Source organism: Armigeres subalbatus, chromosome 3 (assembly GCF_024139115.2).
Source record: "Armigeres subalbatus isolate Guangzhou_Male chromosome 3, GZ_Asu_2, whole genome shotgun sequence".
Classification (NCBI taxonomy): domain Eukaryota; kingdom Metazoa; phylum Arthropoda; class Insecta; order Diptera; family Culicidae; genus Armigeres; species Armigeres subalbatus.
Window position 1 is genome coordinate 4,103,092 of NC_085141.1, and position 19,789 is coordinate 4,122,880.

The 19,789-nt window shown below is 38.9% G+C and overlaps 1 protein-coding gene across 1 annotated transcript in view; it reads left to right on the top strand.

Annotated features, from left to right (window-relative positions):
• Nucleotides 1-19,789, top strand: part of LOC134219872 (peroxidasin) — a 125,622-nt gene that overhangs the window by 68,370 nt on the left and 37,463 nt on the right. Inside the window, exons 2-5 of the mRNA XM_062698759.1 lie at nt 2,296-2,513; nt 2,996-3,234; nt 3,437-3,650; nt 17,541-17,718. Of these exons, the coding sequence (XP_062554743.1) occupies nt 2,444-2,513; nt 2,996-3,234; nt 3,437-3,650; nt 17,541-17,718 (701 nt within the window). The 5' untranslated portion in view covers nt 2,296-2,443. The remainder of the gene's footprint in view (nt 1-2,295; nt 2,514-2,995; nt 3,235-3,436; nt 3,651-17,540; nt 17,719-19,789) is intronic.

A 19,789-nucleotide genomic window follows, 5' to 3' on the forward strand; every position in this document is an offset into this window, starting at 1 on the left:
ACAGTTGTATATTTTTCATACTTCGATTATCCCCGTCAAAACACAATTTGTTAAAAATAATTTATCTTTTTCATAAATTATTATAAAACTTTTGCTGAAATTGTTACACTTGCACTAACTACAACTTATCTCGCTCGAAGACCACTAGCGTTACATTTATAACGCTATCCTGAATGAAATAACTTTACGCTGTCAACCTCTGTCAAAGGCAGTTGACGAATGTAGGGAGCGGGACCACTTGGGCAGCACCCCCTATTCCCGTCCGCAATGTTAATAACTCTACCGCGTTCCAACCAAATGACTTGATTGTTTGTACATCACTAGATATCGACAGAAACTAACCATGTACTAAAAACCAAGTGATTCGGTTGTAATGCGCTCGAGTAATGGACGTTGCTGACGGGAATAGGGGGTGCTGCCCAAATGGTTCTCTACCCTATTTTGTAAAGTTTAAAATGATGCCATGATGGTAATTCGTCCATGCACTGCCGTAAAAAAATGACAAAAAAAAAACTTCGCAGGAGCAACTGTAATAAATTCTTGCACGATTATGTAATTAAGTATGATGACTGGCGCCGACGACAACGGCGGTTGCAGATTCCCTGCATCGTATTGGATGCTCAGAACACCAAACCAACTTTCACAGTTCTACTGGAATTATCCAGCCACCTCGGCCATACTCAAGATTTATAGAAGGAAAAAAGCTTGGTCGAAAATATATTATTCTTAGTGTTAATCGTTTCTTAGTGTTGATAGTTACTGATTTCCAAGATCTAGCACGTCAACTTTTCAAAATCAATTGAAATCAATGAAGTGAATCAAAGGGAAAGCCGATAAATAGAATTATCTAAGAGCAGTTGCATTTCTTAATACTCAGTGCGAAACGTTGTCGCAATTTACAAAATGAAACAAAAAAACAAAATCATGATGAATGATATCTTAACATTTTACCAAATTATCAAACCGTTCTCTGGTAATAGAAGCGAGACAGAATATGGACAAGGACACTTTTTTTTCTTGAAAATATATAAATTTCTGGATGCTTCTCGTTTTGAAAACTCAATCTCTGAAACTGCCGAACAGATTAATTTGATGGAGTTTCGGCTCCTGCCCAGAAATATCCACTCTCCTTATATGGCCCATAAACCTCCACTTGTCTTCAACATTCCAATCGCTTCGATTCAAAACAAGAAAGTATCAGTATTTCTTCTTAATCCTGCACCTTCTTTCCTTTCAAAAATCAGTTTTCACAACTAATATATATGACTATATGACCAATGGCCACTGCAAATATTTGAGAGGTCAACTTGAATCTATTTGGGTTCACTATTGCTTTGGTTCACAAATTTGGACACTTAAGACACTCTCAGTAAAATTATTGAAAATTGAAAAAAAAACCTACTATCTGTGAACATATGATATTTTCAAAAACTATGCTAGTTTTCTGAGAAAATTCTCGGAGAAAAAGAAGCATATTCCGAACATTGGCTTTGAAGATTCTTGTCTAATGAAAAGGGCACGAAAACATCTAGAACAAATAATGGTTGGGAAATGATGTTAACGATGTTCGACCGTACCTGTTTGACAAATGGCTTTTGGTATCGTCATTTTGCCTATTTTCTTGGGAGCGTAGTCAGTGTTATTCAACACACATTGAGCATCTCGACAGACTTTGTAGTTGCCCCCAAGAATGTTTTAATATTTTTTCAATACAACAGACAAGTGCCAACACCGCTTGCTAAACTAATAAGGGCTTTCCATAGCTCTTTCTGTTTCCGTATATCAAAATTCATGAAGAATGAACTCCTTAATCACAAGCATTTCATAAGCCTATCAAAAACAATCAACTTCTCTTGTAATTTCATGCAGCTAATTGTATAAATCTGTCAAACATTTATACATCAGATAAAGCACTTCAGTAAATCTGCTTTAATCAATTATGCTTGTTTATTTTTAATAAAAATGCACCCTGGGGAATATCCAAATTGATCCATAGTAACCGGATTGTCGCAACAAGTATTAATTCTACCACCCGTTCCCAAACGGTTGGAGGGGGTCTTTCAATCATGCCAATCATTCCCCACACAAATTTGTCATGATAAATCACGAATGCCACCGGCAGCTCACACTTCATAGTAGGTTTACCGAAATTGCTTCCCTTTTAGCCTGGTGTGATTCGCTTTTGCAATAACTCCACAAAAATCTCATGATCTCCTCCTGATTGAACAAACCACATGAAAAAAAAAACTCACATATTTCCCCCATTCAAGTGATGCCGCTCTGTTTTTATTGCAGGTTTTGATGCCATTAACGGTGCTCATCCAAAATGAGTATTAATCATTGCCCGAACTCAGCAGCGACCATCACCATCATCTGCTGCTCGCAACAATAAAAACAAAAAGATTGATAATAAACAGGACGCTGGTCCCTATAAAATGCTGCTATGAGGCATCCAACGTTCCGGATTATATTGACCCTCGTTTCGCTGCACCACCTCACCGGATCAATACAAGGTAGGTCTGGGTTTCGGTTTTCGGTTGGTTTGGTTTGTGGATGACAATTTGCAATTTTCCCGCTCACAACCCCACCACATGCCGCCGAAGCAAACAAACCGAACGAGGAAAATGCAAATCATCTCACGGTGGGTTCCGAATTGTTGTCATTTTTTTTTCTGATGCTCTCACCAAATGTTTTCTATATTTTCTATATTAAAGAGTTGACTCTAACACATTGGGCATATGCATCGATACACACGTGACTTATAGTCTTTTTGCTGCTAAAGATAAAGTTGAAAATAAATTTAAATTGTGTAAGCTTATGCTTTCAATTCCCTCAATGACAAACATATTTGCAAATTCTCAAAAAAGTTTCAGGTGAAGAATTAATAAGCTTTCAACGATTATGTGCACACCGTGTGTTGTTTTGCTGAGAATAATCCTCCGTTTTTTTTTCTCTACCCCGTTTCACGCGTATCCAAACCCCTTTTCGCTGCCAGTCGCCAAAATCGGGCTCAATGATAACACTTTCAAAACAATACCGCGACACTTCTGGCAAGACATCGCCCCGCCGTACACCGACCTGCCGGATGACGACATCGAGGAGGAATCGGAGGAAAGCACCACCCATGACCCGTATCCGTTTTTCGACGAAACGAACATGACGGCCAACGTAACCACGCAGCTCGGCAACGACGTGTATCTGCACTGTCGCGTAAACGATCTGAGGGAACGAACCGTACGTACATTTTATTACAACCAACATGCTCTGCTCAGCTTCTTTGAAGCGCAATTAACTCAAGAAGCCTAATTTGTGAAACATTTTCATTTGAACTTCTGAATGTGACTGTGTGTGACGTTGTGTGTCTGTATGAACGTATTCTACACATCAAGGCTTTGGGGCTGAAACTAATGTGCGGGCGTCATCTCGTTCTTCGCAGGTAACTTGGGTGCGTCGAAAAGGAGACGACATTCATTTGATTACCGTCGGCCGGCACACCTACAGCAGTGACTCGCGCTACTCCTTGCAGTATCAGGCACCGAATGATTGGCAGTTGCTGATTCAGTATGCAAATGAACGAGATGAGGGACTCTATGAGTGTCAGATTTCGTCCCACCCTCCGTTGGTGTTTCTCGTTTATCTGATCGTTGTCGGTAAGTTTCAGCAGACCATCAACAATTAGTTGAAATCATTTCACACCGAGTGTAATCGAATCCCCATGAGCCTACCAGGTGAGCACGTGTATACAATTAATTCCGTCTGATGATGAAGCATGGATAATAAGAAGAAAAATTATGCCTTAAGGCTCTATAACCCGTAATCAATTTGATGATGAAGATGATTTTGTTCTCATTCGCACTAATACTAATGCAATTTTAGCCAAAATTCAATATTTCACTGCTATTCATCAACTTACCTCTGTCAACGTAGATTCATGGTATTTTCATATGAATTTTCCACTCACCTAGCTAATTAATTATCAATTAATTGACTGAAAAACGCTTAAAACTGCTTTTTTCCTAGACAAATTTTCGTATACTAATTATACACACACCAACTCCGAACGATCGAGACACACACATACACATGCACTCAGTTTTTCACTAAGTGCTAAGTTTCTAGAGTGCTTTGAGAATAGGTCGTATGTGCAAAAGAGAGCCTCTCTTCGGTTACATTCTCTTTCGATTATTACAAAGCTATACACAAATTTATGTTGGATTTTTTGGCAGATATCTAAAGACAATAACTTTGTCTAGCGTGATGAAGTGAAAATGTAGCAGAAAATGCTAAACTTGCCGTTCTATTAGCGAAAGAGAGCGTGAACAAAGAGAATCTCTCTTTTGCACATACGACCTATTCTCAAAGCAATCTAGACTTGTTCTTTTCTCGCCGTTTTCTTGATTTTATCACAACTAAACATTATTCACTACCTCACTTTCACTTTTCTATTTGATGTTGAACACCAATTTCTTCAATTCACGTCGAAAAACCAACGAAAACTGCTTTAAAAAATTTGAAGTGAGAGACAAATTTGACGGCCGTATTGTGAATGTTGCAAAATTCGGAACACCCAAATTCACTACCGCATTAGGTGAAATAGTGCGCTGTAAATCTCGGCAAAGCAACTTAGAAGTATCAAAACAATACATCGAATATGCTAGTCGACACGCAAACAACTTTATGCATATACAAGAAAAGAATCATCATTTCATCGTTGCCAGATTTATTTGATCAAATAATTATTGCGATTTGTTTGCGAATTAAACCAAATCAACCAGAGAAAAAAGAAAAGATTATGCAAGCTTCTGTTGGCTGGGTGGAGAATGGTTGACATTTAATTTAACCGTACCATTCATCCTACCACGCAGTCAAAAAAAAACAAAACTACGGCAGCCGCAGCAGCAGCCACGACCAAGCAGACGACAGCACATACTTTTACTATTTTCTCCCCCCACAATCAATGTTTTCGTAGAATAATTTCTCAACGTATAGCCGGTTTTGGTGGCAAATATACATTTCATTATTCCTCACTCATTTTACAGATTAGAACTAATAAATCAGTATCTGTGGCTAGCACTCTTTCAAGGCTGTGTGCAACAGCCTAATTCAACTCGATTCTGTTCTATTTGCACTGCGCACAAGAAAGTGTGGATGGATGGCACGAGACTCACGCAGCAGCAAACCAACAGTCTGCGGATGAAGATCAAAAAAGACTTAATTTTGTCTCACATTTATTTGGGAAACTGCCTCAGTGTGCTCGACTGCTCAGTGCACGAAATTTTACCGGATAAAATGTAAATATTCAGAGAATCAAAGTGTTTTACTGTACTTCCCCCAACACTGTATGTTGAAAGCCCAGTGGTGTACGAAGAAATTTAAAATAAGTTTCCTTATAATAAATATTTCATAAATGCTCAAAAATAAACATTTTGTTGCATCTGGCAACATTATGTAGCAGCTGACAAGCTTTTACCACCCCATTTCCACCCACCTCAAATTTTCGTCACTTTTTCGTACAAGTTGCCTCACCAATACTAACAAGCAATAACGTCATTAATTTTCAAAACAGAGTTACGGAGTCTTGAGCCTTAACTAAATTGAAACGAGTTTGGCTATAACTTTTCCAGTGGTTACTTATTAGTTCCTTAAATTTGCAATAGTTGAGTTGCTTGATAATATTGTAAGAGCACTTTAGGACAAGCCTCCCGAAATCCACTCGCGTTGCCAAGGGCACCCCATTCGAAACGGAAACCACGCACAACTGTCATTTTTATTATTCCAGCTTTACTGCGTCTTTACTTTACTTCACTGCAAGCGTGCATTTAGTTTTGGATTTCAAGAGGTTTGTCCTTAAGTACTCTTACAATATGATTAAGCAACACAACTATTGCAAATTTAAGAAACATACTACTAGCGAGTCCTACCGAACTTACTGGATTAACTAACCAGAGGCAGAGGGAAATCATTAGGCTCAGATGGAATCGAGTACCCTACTATCAAGTCACCAAGCCTGATCAGTATCGGTTCCCAAAAAATAACGTTTTCTCTTGACGTCTTGTGTCGTCAAAAGGCTGGTAAATCGCCGATTACGAGAGAAGCTTGAAGCTGATGGAAAAGTTGGTTTCCGACAACACACCTTCCGCCGGGTTCATACTTCACCATTTTAGCAAATATCCTCCAGGGCCTCTTTGAGCAAGGAAAATACGCTGACCTTGCCTTCCTAGATATCTCTAAGGCATTCAATTGCAACTGGACGCCTTTTGTACTTGTTTATTGTTTATTGTTGTTATAATGATCATCCGACATTGTATGTTTGTCTTAATGAATCTTAACTCTAAAAACCTAAATTCTACGATCACTTTGTCAATCGAAGTCAAAATTCGAATACGTCTCGTTGAATACGATCATCATTGATCGAATTGGTTCATTCAGGTCGAAGTCATGGTGTCGTCGAGGCAAACGGAAGAAGGCACTAGAACGGAACGTATACGCAAGCACATTGATGTTCTCCAATCAGAACTTTAGCAACAAAAGTCGCTTCCGCGTTTCTCCTACGCTGTCTCAGAGTTTCGATGCCAATCAGTTGACATCTGGCTGCATACGGTGGAAGGTGCGATGGGTCATTCCAGGGCAGAAAACGTAGGGCGAATCTTATGAATTTCAGCTTTCCAAGGCAACAGGAGTTTCGGATTTGGCATTTGTCTAAAAAAAATTCATGGGACGTTCTTTCCAAGTATCGGAGCTACTTCTAACGGCGTTGCAGTCTTGGATAATCAAAACGAATGTTTTAGATTTTTCCCGACGTTTCGACTCTATTTCGAGTCTTCTTCAAGGGGAGAGTTCTACGAAATCGTTTGTCGTTTTTGTTCTTTCCAAGTACTTATCGGAAATCAAGGATCTACCAGAAAAAAAAACAGGAGATCGAAGGGCCGCCTTTTATACCGACGATATCTTGTTGGTCGTCGGAGACACACCCAGAAGTACACCTCGGTAGGATTCTCCATGACCACCAGTGGACTTGACATGCTTCTCAGAAGAGACATCATTCTACCCCATGATCTTTACCTTCTTTAACCATGATCTTTAACCTTCAGTCTGTGTTCAAAAAACTTACGTTGTCTGTGCTCTGGGGTCAAATTGACCCCAAATTGAAATTGCCATAACTTTTTTATTGTTCGGCAAATTTTGGATTTTTTGGCCTGATTCGAAAGATAATCTTGCGAATATCTCGCGGGGAGGGGTTTTCGTGAAAAACAAATTGGCTGATCTTTGGTTACGCGTGCAGACACAAAGGCCTTAACTCCAGGGTTTTCTTGGACGACCTAAAACATATTCTGTGAACGCATTCTATTATTTACATAGCTGGAGCAGGTTGAATACAAAAAACCTTTTGGTGAACTCTACCACAACATTCATGGAGGATCTCTACTACTCCATAACTGCAGCAAATTGGTTATATCTGGGCTGCGGACCGGCTCACGAACCTCGCACCATGCTGGGTCCCAGCTTCAAAACGAGAGAGAAAAGAGGAAGTGATAGAAAAATTGAGAGATTCTGAGAGAGAGAAAGAGAAAGTCTAAGAGAGAAAGAGTAAGTCTCAGAGATAGAAATAGAGAGCCTGAGCGAGCGAGAGAGTCTGAGAGAGAGAAGAGAGAGTCTGAGGAAAAGAAAGAGAGAGTCTGAGAAAGAGAAAGAGAGACAGTTAGAGAGAGAATGAGATAGTCTAAGAGAGAAAAAAAAAAGAATTTGAGAGAGAGAGAGAGAGAGAGAGAGAGAAAGACAGAGTCCGAGAGGGAGAAAGAGAGAGTCTGAGAGAGAGAAAGAGAGAGAATGAGAAAGAGAAAAAGAGAGTCTGTGAAAGAGAGAGGCTGTGTGAGAGAGAGTGGCTGTGAGAGATAGAGAGAGAGAGAGAGAGAGAGAGAGAGAGAGAGAGAGAGAGAGAGAGAGAGAGAGATGTAAAAAAAATGGTTTTTAAAGAAATTTAACAGAATGGAATTTCGAAACAAATTTAAACATAAACTATACTGCCTCTTACGGTCGTTTCAAAAATTTTGGTTGCGCCGCTGAACAAAATCATAAAACTGTTTCCAAAACTCAATATTATACAAATTTGACTACATAATCTCATTCTGAGTCGACAAATACGTATTTGGTTTTCTTCTATCGAACGTCTTCAGTGTTTTGTTAGAAATGTCTGACAGAAAATGAACGTGTCAAACATGTCTTTAACTATTCCGTCCTATTTTTTTTAACCTGATCCGATACAATATTTAAGACGACAGACTCATAATGTAAGTGTAATCAGATATGAATCAGTTTGACTTTGACAAAAAGTCATAGCCATGGCGCGGATTAAGGGCCCTTATGGAGCTTTTTTAGAGCGCCTCTTTCTTATGTAAGGCCGATTTCTTCACTGACGTTTACGCCTCAAAACAGGTTTAAGCGCATGGATGAGCACCGCAAGATTTGAGAAGGTTGTAAGGGAGCATCCATAAATTACGTAACGCTCAGAGGGGGATTGTATTGTGACAATCCATATAAATATTTTCAATGTTGCATACAAAAAGTGTGACATATGGGGGGGAGGTTAAAAATTACCAATTTTTGCGATACGTTATTAATGGATCTTCACTAAGGACAACAAAATGCAATATTTTACGTGCATACAACAAATTAAATCTTACCTAAAAGTAAGAATAAAATGTTTAGAGGTCAACACAACAATCAAAATTTGAATAAATTCAAATTTTGTGATATTTTTTGACTATTTGCACAAAATTGATTATGTTGCTGCTAATCATGCTCCTGTAGCTATTCCAGGTCAGGGGTGCTTTGTCTTTCTGATTGAAAGGCATCGTCATATGCAAAGAGAAGCAAAGAAAAATACAAAACAAAAGAATCGCATTCAGAAGGCATTGTTGATAAATTGCACCACTGATAATACTGACCGGAATCCGGGTAAAAGCGAATTAAAACAATTCTGCCTCGCAGAGCAGAAATTTATTTAATCAGTGCGCGATCGATCGTATTGATGCTGGCACACTGTTGATGCTAGCGGGAGAACACGAAGTGAAAAAAATAATTTTCTGGGATTTCGACAGGATCTGTTGCTTCTAATCTAATCGTGTTGTAGGAGCTTATTAAACGAAGAACATTGATTTTGCGTTGGATTGATTTGAAACACGGTTTTCGGTCTCCGAGTTTTCAAAATTACTTCGTTTGCAATAAATATTAGGGGAAACCGCCAAATATTGAACGGCTAATTTTGTCGCCTATTGTTGAACTCCCATAAGAAATGCACGTGCGTTCAACAATAGGCGAAGAAATTAGCCGTTCAACAAAACAGACCCTCTACTTCTGCAGCTTCTACCTGCCACCTGATATGAAGAATGACTTGAATGTACTTGATGCACATGCACAATCTGTTGAACATGTTGCATCTTCTCTTAAAGATAACGATTTGATGGTCGTATGTGGTGATTACAACTTTTCATGTATCAACTGGTATCAAGATACAATCAACTCTGATTCACTTATTGCTGGACCTGCACATCTCAACGGCACCATCCCTAAATACGCAAGCGACCTGATAGACAGCTTAGACTCGGTGAATCTATTTCAGATCAACGAGTCACGCAACAGTCTTGGTAGGATTTTAGACCTGGTCTTCGTGAACAATAATGCTAAAGAAGCCATCTCTATCAACCGCGCAGTACACCCCCTTCTTCCCGAAGATAGCCACCATCCATCTCTGGACATTGTAATTCGCACTGAAAACTTTAGGTATGCCTCAGACCCTTTTGACCCCGCTGCATTGAACTTCAACAAAATCAATTACGAGCTGTTAAACATTCGTCTCGCCGAAATCGACTGGTCGGAAACCATCACTGCATCCAACGTTAACGACGCGGTTCGCATATACACATCTAAGATATCAGACGTTCTCCAAGCCATTGTTCCAAAATGTCAACCTAAACGTAGCCTTCCATGGAGTACTTCAAAACTACTACGTCTAAAATCACGCAGAAATGCTGCTTTGAGGGAATTCCGTAAAAACAGATGTTTTGTCACACGTAAACAGTTCCATTTAATTGGTAACATTTATAGGAGGGAAAATAGTCGCCTATTTCATCGGTACACTCATAACGCGGAATCTGAGCTTCGCAGAAATCCCAAAAAGTTCTGGAGCTTTGTAAACAGCAAGAAGAAGGATAATGGTCTCCCAGTCTCCATGCTCAACGAAACTACCGAAGTACACTCGATAAATGTAACCTGTTTGCGAACCGTTTTGCCAATGTCTTCACCAATGACTCCCTGTCAGAAGCTGACTTAGTATTAGCAACTACGGATGTCACCCCAGATACTGTCTGCCTCAATAGTCTACAAGTTAGCGATGGAGATATCATAAAAGCTTCGAAAAAACTAAAACCCAGTTCCTCACCTGGTCCGGATGGCATACCAACATGCGTGTTGAAAAGATGCATAGGTCAGCTGTTAGATCCTCTTCGCCACATTTTCAACCTGTCATTATCGTCCGGAACATTCCCGGAGGAATGGAAAGCTTCATTCATGTTTCCTATTTTCAAAAAAGGAGACCGTCGTGACATTTGTAACTATCGAGGAATTACGTCGCTCTGTTCAACATCGAAACTTTTGGAAGTGTTAGTTAACGAGTCTTTGCTGCACAGTTCCAGGAACTACATAAGTACTAAACAACATGGATTCATCCCAAAGCGCTCCGTAACATCGAATCTGGTTGAGTTTACCTCGTTCGTGCTTCGTAATATGGTCCAACTCAAGTAGACGCAGTTTATAAGACCTGAAAGCAGCATTCGACTGCCTTAATCACGATATTCTGATAGCAAAGCTGAACAAGCTCGGCATTGGTGGCGCACTCCTGAATTGGTTAAATTCATACCTACGGGACCGCGTACTTAAGGTCAAAATTGGCTCATGTTGTTCCTCCCCATTCGTCAGTACTTCAGGCGTACCCCAAGGTAGCAATCTTGGACCGACGCTGTTTGCGTTATTTTTCAACGACGTGTGCACGAGAATACCCCACTGCTCCAGATCGCTGTACGCAGACGATCTTAAGATTTTCAACACTGTTCGCTCCATTGAAGATGCACAACACCTCCAACAGCTTTTAACCAATTTTGAAAACTGGTGCAGCCGCAACAAAATGTCCTTCAGCCTCAATAAGTGTCAGGTAATAACATTCTCACGTAAGCAGATCGATAGACCCTGCAGAGAGTTTTATCCGTAACGGATTTAGGAGTAATACTCGATTCCAAACTTAACTTCATACAACATATGACTTCCATTGTTAGTAAGGCAAATCGTCAACTAGGTTTTATCACAAAAGTTTGTCAATCATTTCGTGATCCATATTGTTTTCGTTCGCTTTACTGCTCATTAGTTCGTTCAATACTTGAATTCTCGTCCATTGTTTGGTCCTCCTATTATGTTACGTGGAGTCTGCGTGTAGAATCTGTCCAGCGTCGCTTTATTCGCCGTGCATTAACGTATCTTCCGTGGAATGACCCTATATGAAAATCGGTGCTTACTCTTAAATATGGATACTCTATCAGCACGACGTACAAAATCTGAAGCTATTTTCGCTGCAAAGATTATACTAGGAGAAATTGATGCACCTAGTATTTTAAGCAATATTAATTTTTCGGCTCCCTCTCGTTCCTTCTGCTCTTTCAACACTCTTGCATTGTTTTAGGCGTACAAACTATGGAAAAAGCAATCCTATTTATGAAGTTTGTATCGCGTTTAATGAGTTTTCTCATTGTATTGATTTTACAGGTAATTGTGGTTTGTTCAAAAGTAGAATTGATAGTGTTAGGAATAATGATAGTTAGCGTTAGTTTTCATGTTCAATTAGACCGATAAGTGTTCGTTGAATGTACATTGTTGTAATTTTTGTTTAAAAGATGCAGGTTTTTTAACAAGCTCTGCTTGTTTTTCCTGCCAGAACATATAACAACATCAATAAATAAATAAATAAATAAATAAATTTGGCGAATTACCCTAGTCGCTTACCATGGTGACTTCACTTGAATTACTAAACTATTTTTCTCTCCTAATAGCAGTTCGTCGAGCTGATTGTATATAAGACTGTGGGTCTCCGAGCCTGCTATAAAAAGGTAGAATTTGGATGGAAATGATAGCCTTTTTGTGCAACTTTTTGTATGAGAAAGGAAAAATTTCTTCATACCTGGAAAACTGTTGCCGTAAAAACTTTGCGATCACATTTCTGAAATACAATCTGAAATACAAATCTTTGTGCATTTTAGAAAAATGCAGAGGATTGTTTTAATGAACAAACTGTTAACAACTCTCTATCTGCGTATACGCCTGGCAGATGTGGATAAATAAATGAGTATCCCACTAGATAAGAAAAATAAATCTATGAGTTCATTTTCTGGTTTTGAGTTAGCTCAATGCCATAAAGCTATGTCCATTAAGAATCCGGAATAATCAAATCATCTGTATCTCGGTAACGGATTGTCGTACAAATAAGGTTTATACATCAAAACAAGGGTATTTCACTATACTTTAAGGAAAAAATATTGATACAAATCATTTCTTCTTGTTTCTAGTGAAAATTCGCACCTTCTTCTTTATTCCTCTCATCAAAAGTTGCACACCTCCGGAGTCAACTTCCTTGGCACATTTCCACATTTTGACATCTGAGTCGCGTCCCGAGCTGGTTTTCCACTTTTTCCTTTTTTCTTAAGCTTCCGCTTCATTACTGCCCAAAATGTCTCGATGGGCCGGAGCTGTGGGCAGTTGCGTGGATTTATGTTTTTATCGATGAAATCTTCGTTATTATAGCGGTACCACTGGATGACTTTCCGGCTGTAGTGGCAACTCGCCAAATCAGGCCAAAACTTCACGGGACCTTTATGAGCTTTATGGAAGGTTGACCGCGATTTTTGAGACATTCCTCCTTGTACAGCTTCGAGATCATCGTCTTATTCGTCACAAACACTTAGGTCTTTGCTCCACAGCTGCATATCCCTTGCCAAAATACAATAAATGATTCCGGATTCAAAATGTACATAGCTTTAAAACCACTCTGATAAAACAATATTAAGCAGACTGCTCCTTCTGTTACTATAATTCTAGTGGTCGCAAAGCAGTTATTTGACATCGAAAAAACGAAATCAGAATTACATACATAATGTAAAACCAATTATATAAAAATCCGCGGAAAAAAGAATCGTTTCGTTTCGTAAAGTTTTGAATTGAATAGACCTTGATTTCGTATCGTTTCGAAGTCTCGAAATTAAATCTATATTTCGTTTCGAATCAACATAGATATTTTTAATTTCGTTTCGTTTCGTTTCGTTAGCAAAAAGTGTGTTATCGCATACCTTTAGTGTTATATACCAATCGACTTAGCTCGACGAATTGATGTGATGTCTGTATGTGTGTATTCATGTATGTATGTGTAATGCCAGACACACTTTTTTGTACTTAGCCTTAACCGATTTGCTTGCAATAGGTTTTCCCCCCTTAGAAAAAAAATCAATGTCGATTGTTTTTTTTTTTTAAAACTGCTGCAAAGCATTCAAACGAACGCAAATAAATGTGAATGGATGGAAATAAGATAATAAAAATAACATTTGGCAGCACACGACCTCTAGCCGAACAAATCATACGGCCGTAAATGTATTTTCGTCGGTCAAAAATGATTCGCCCATTTTTCTCATAACTAAGTTAACTAACTAATGCCCGGAGATAGCAGCAAGCCATGCGCCTAGACGCTTGCTTTTAAATTTGCTGTCACGGTTTTTGTTCGTTTCCGCAAGAAATAGATTCGGCTGATGTATATATTTTGCATCTGTACTAGAAGAAAAAAAGTTTAAGTTATCTGAAGTTTGAGATTTACGAGTTTGGTGACTTTAACTCGAATGTATTTTTATTTGAGCGCGCGAAATCGTTTGTGTAGTTTGTATACGGGGATGTATTTGGTGAAAATATGTATGAATGTGTGATAATACCAGGAAAATATGGATCAATAAAGAATTGCTCGGAATAGCGCTGGAAGAGTAGTGATTTTTTCGTGGACACTAGTTGTGGTCTTCCATTCCTCAGTTCATTTATCCGGAAATGGATCAATTTGGTGAGATTGTTTCAATATGTTTTTATATGATTCCAAAATTAAATACGCGCTGGATTAAATAATCCGAAAGTTTGATTATGGATCCATTATCCAATTGATAATGATAGCATAAACAGGCGGGGCTTATTGCAAGTGAAAATGACCTCGGACTGAACGTGATTTACCAGGCAGTCCGAAATGGGTCACTGGAACTGCAGTAGAGCTAACACCTTCTAGTTCCCGGGCTAAAGCTGACTTTATTAAAGACAGCTGTCTTCCATAATACCACTGCCGGACAGTGGGGGTTTGATTGAAGATACACACATACACACAACTAAGTCCAATGCCCCTTTGCGTTTCACCCCTTGAATCAAGCTCGATGGCTTGTGCGCTTTGTACTGATCATGTTTGAAGCACAGACAAACAGACGTAACAGTTAGAACAATTTCCTGAAAAAAATCCATAGCCCAGTTATTTTATCGCCATCTTGCGTGCATGTTGCCCGAAATGTTGTTTAGTACGACAATGTCCACAGAAGGCACTAGTGTGAGATGGTAAATCTAATGGAAAACGATGCGCGTGCCTCTATGTTAGAACGATCGCTTAGAGCATGGACGATGGGAATTTCATCAGTGTTTCGTCTGATTACCTGTGTTTGAAGTATATCGTTTGAAGTGACGCAGAGCTCTTGTTTTGAAACTTGTCACATTTTACTTTGGACGCGGATTTCATGGGTTCTGACAGCCTCAAAATTTGATGAGTTGTCTAATCTAGACCTTCATATGTTTCGTGAACTTGAAAAACTATCGACTGCCATAATGTTGGAGGAGTTGTTTTTGTGGACATGTGGACGATTTGGTCTAGTTGACGACGCCTCGAATAGTTGAGAATATCCCTTACGTTGTGATATAATTCCGAATAAATTAGAAGTGAGAGGTGAAAAATGAGAAGTAAGCAGCCAGGGAAGTGAGAAATGTGAAGGAAGAAGTGTGTAGTAAGAAGTGGAATGTGAGATGTTTCTTCTAGAATTTTTCATTTATCACATCTCACTGCTCAAATTCCACTCCCCATTTCTCTTTTCTGCCTTCTCACAGTGGGAAATAAGAAAAGAAAAGCAGAATTGAGAGGACAGAAGCCTCACTTCACTCTTAAAACATGTGTATCCTACCTGCTCACTTCTCATTTCTCATCACTCACTTTTTATTTGACTTGTTCGGCTAAAAGGCTTCGCCAATCAAATATCTTACTTGGCCGATCGTAATATTCGACCAATTAGTTATAAGCCTGATAAACGTTTCAGCTAAATAGAATTCGGATAGGTGACCTTCGACCCAAGGTGTTATTCGCACGGGACGGACACTTGTATTTTATCACCACAGATCGACGCGTAGCCAATATTGAAAATTCCGCACCCACAGCCATAAAAGTAAACACGGGAAGAAAAGAAATAGGTGCGTTCCACGAGGACAATTTCATAAGCGGCAAGCAGAGGAAAAAAAACTGCATATAGGGTTACTGCCCCTGGACTTCATCTCATAGCTCCGATATGCATCCCACGAAAAACAAAACAATGAAAAGCTCAAAATAGTTTTCCTAACAACAATGAAAAGGTAGGGGAAATTACGGCTTTGGCAGGTTTTGTTCTATTATTGTCAGGGGGGTTATTGTTGACCAAATTTTATGAAGCTTGGCCACAATATTCTTTGATATGCAAAGAATGTTTAGGCCAAATTTGAACATTATTAGTTATAGAAAACCCCGCTGACAAACAACAAAACCTGCCAAAGCCGTCATTTCCCCTATTTGATTTGTTATTTTTGTTTTTTTTTCAGCCGTGAGCACGCATGTTAGCAAAAAGAAACGACGAAATTGGTTCCGTATTTCTTTGTTTCGCGATGAGATGAATATATGTTCAGTGAGATGGAAAACGGAGCAGTTCCCCTATACTACGAAAACGACGAAACACAACCGGGTGCCCAAAACTGATCAACAATGCTAAAAAAAAGATAGGAGGCGAACATGAATGCTTTTATTTCTCACGATCTTATTTTGAAAAGTCAAAATGTGCGTACAACTAATAGCGTTGGTGATGTTGGACATAAAACTTATTAAACAAACTTCAAAACTACTTCTTTTGTGTTCCGGATTTTCCTGGAAATGGCCAGAAGTAGTCTCAATGTCCAAAAAATATAATACTACATTTTTTTCGTGAAGAATCATAAAGTTTGACATGACATGTTTTTTAATAGAATCACACAGGGTCTACAGAATCCGTTTTGGGTGTCCCGGGATGTTTCCTATGAATCCAAAGGTGTCAAAATTGATATTAGAACTCTGTATTTAGTTTCATTTTATCTTTCACAAAAATGTCGAAGATGACACATTTGAAGGTGTTCGGATATATGTCCCCAGTTAGAGCCCTGGGACCGGTTCCAGGGTACCCAAAACTGGCCATCATGCTTCAAAATTCGTTCAGAGGCATCGCAAATAAGTCTTTTTCATGACATGGGTACATGGTGTACGAAAAACAAACAAAAAAAATTCAAAAATGTCCTAAATGGTCTCCCGACAGACCCTGCTGAATTTCCATATAAATCCGGAACCAATGAACCGACATATACAATCGATTGACCGTATAAAACTGTCATAATTTCCTGTTTATGTCTAAAAATTTCAAACAATTCGGTCTAAAAATGAATGAGGTAGTGCTAAAACATCATCAAAATTTGGGTACGCAAAAGAGATTGCGGATGCAAAGATTAAGAGATCCCTTTCAATAATTTTCTCTATCATGAGCTCGTAAGCGGCCTTCGCTTTCCGTAGTGCTTATTATTCCTAGTGATTGTGTTTGTTAACAGAGGATCGATCGCCGCGAAATTACTGTTTAGGATTACCATCGACTATTTTTCGGGTAGTAAAGCCAACTACATTAGTTTGCCAGACTTTCCGGAAGTTTCGGTCGATTTACTGGCATTCGACATTTTTTTGCGGACAAATCTTCCGGTCAATTCTTTCTCCGGCACCGGAATTATTTGAAATGGTTCTACTTCCCGGCACAGGCATAATGCCCAATGACGACAATATTGTTAAGTCACATTCCCACGTGCTCAATCATGTATACGTGCTAAATCAAGCAGCAGTTAGTGAAAACCCCAATAAAATAATTTACGTTTTTAACATAGGTAACGAAGGGTAATAGCCTACAGGAATACCTGTCTCTTTTTAATTGTACAATTCGTCGTTGATGTTCTGAATTACGTTGATGTTCTGGTTTATATCCTGTGTTTACATTTGTTTAAAATATTGTGTTTATTAGATTTATAAATGGCCCAGACCTGACGTCTTAAACACGAACTACCTACCTGGATCTTTAATCGTATGAGAAAAACCCATTCCAATACCCTTTTTTTATTATTCCCTCCAGTCCCCAAAGTGGAAATTGTCGACGAACGAGGTGTCGCAACGGTGGACAAATTCTACAAAGCCGGCAGCACCATCGAGCTCAAGTGTATCATCAGCAAGGTCCCGCAGCCGACCAGCTACGTAACGTGGAAGCACGGCATGAGGATGCTAAACTATGACACCAGCCGGGGTGGTATCAGGTAGGTAATTAATTTATAATAGTCCATTTGATGAATTTCCACCTCCGATTCGACCAGCACCGGGCTGTCATATGTTTGACGCTCGGAAACCGTTTACTCACACCCACAATCATCCTTCCCCATTATCATCACCGTCGCAATCATCGCCATCAGTTGGCACGGTCCCATCAGTGGGAAATGAAACTTTATAATTAGATATACTTTTGCAGCATCATCTCGCCACCGGCGAAAGTGACGCCTTAAAGAATTCGGCCTACATTGGGATAATTTTGAGTGATTCGATTAGTTTCCAAAATGCCCTTATCTAATTTGGGGATAATTTGATCTCTCCAGTAATATTATTAAAGTGAATAAATCGCTCTCAGGAAATCGCTGTTTACAAAATGGCTTGATTTTTTTATTCTCGGTATGAGGGAAGGGGACGTTTATTAGGGACATGTAAAGCGAAACTTTTTTTCAACCCTCCTCGAAGCTCCCTGCAGAATGAAAATAAAACGCTCCATAAATATTAGCATTATTACATATATTAAAAAATTGAACAATGTTAATAAAGTGGAACGTAAAGCAAATTATGAGCATTATTACTTAAACATGTACAGTTAATGGAAACTAATTTTCTCCACTTCTGTTTGCCTTTCCCTTACACTACGCGCACGTAGAAGGGCTATATGTAGCCCTTATAGAGATATATCTCCACTAAGTGGATCAAACTGATTTTTAGAAAATGAAAAACAGCGGCTTGGATGTTATTAAACGACAGTTATTTTTTTTATTACTGTGAACAGTCTGTACATCAAATCTCTATTATATTTTATTGATTGGAAAAATTATTTTTCGAGCACGCTAAGTGGAATGTCTTTAGTTTCACTTATCATAAAATGTGTTATTGATAGGCACCAATTTAGTACTTTTATTTAATTCTACTACTTTGTGGCTTTTGTAATTTTTCGAATATGTCAAGTCAACTACGAAAAGCTGACGACGGCCTTAGCGTTGAGCTTGAAATATGTATTTATTATGGTTCCAACTGGTTAACTGAAAACACTGAAATTAAATTTCCCGCGTCCAACTTAATTTACTTATTAAAAGCTCATGAGAGTTCTATGGAAAATTTTAACTTTGTCATGGGGATTTAATTAGGCTACCGTTCCCTTCATCAAGCTCGAAACCTGCAATACATTGTTTGTTACTTAAGCTGAAATCGTCCCACCTTCTCGGAATTTGGCTTACCCTCACGCTAAACTAGAAGGTTGTTCGGTTTAGAGCGATTCAGGTTTAATTAGATTGCTCGCAGATTCCGATGAATTAATTTCACATTGAATGGTAGCAGAGCGAAACCAATTAACCTTTTTTGGTAACAGATATACCTTTTTCAGCACGCAAAATGTGTCACTGTGAATTTTGCATACATAGCGAATTTGCGATCGTATTAATATTGAAGTGGTTTAAATGCGTGGGGGAACTGTTCTATTTTTCTTGGCACAGTTATCTAATTTTTATATAATATTTCTTATATAACTTTGCTTCAACACTGGGGTTGTTTTTTACGCGTCACCTCATTTTCCACAAATATTTTAATACCACCTGATTTTTCTTTTTTTTCTTGTGGATTTTTTGTGAGATCAACTGAATGTATCATTAAATCCGAACGTCAAAAACAAGATAAAATAAACCGTGTAGAAAGTGACCCCAGTGTAATACTCTTAGTTGTAAGTGTTGGTTTATGTTATGTGACGAGTGTTGCTGAGAAATTCGTGGAATTTTAGTGTAATGCGTGAATTGTTTGAGAAAGTCAGGTAAAACTCGTCTTTATCCGAAGCGACTCCACCACCCTATAAAACCGCAGCCAACCACTCATCATAGTCCTCTAATCCAACACCAGCTGCCCTTAAACACCTTCGTTAAGTGGCCATGAAGGAATGGCGTAATTGGGTCGATGCTATGAGCCGAGGTGATTGACCTGGAAAGGGAGATCATGACCCTACGATGTGGGAGACGAATCTAGAATCGGTTACTTTTCCAAAGTGTTTTAAATCGGACGGATGTTACAAAGTTACCAAAGTTGAAGTTT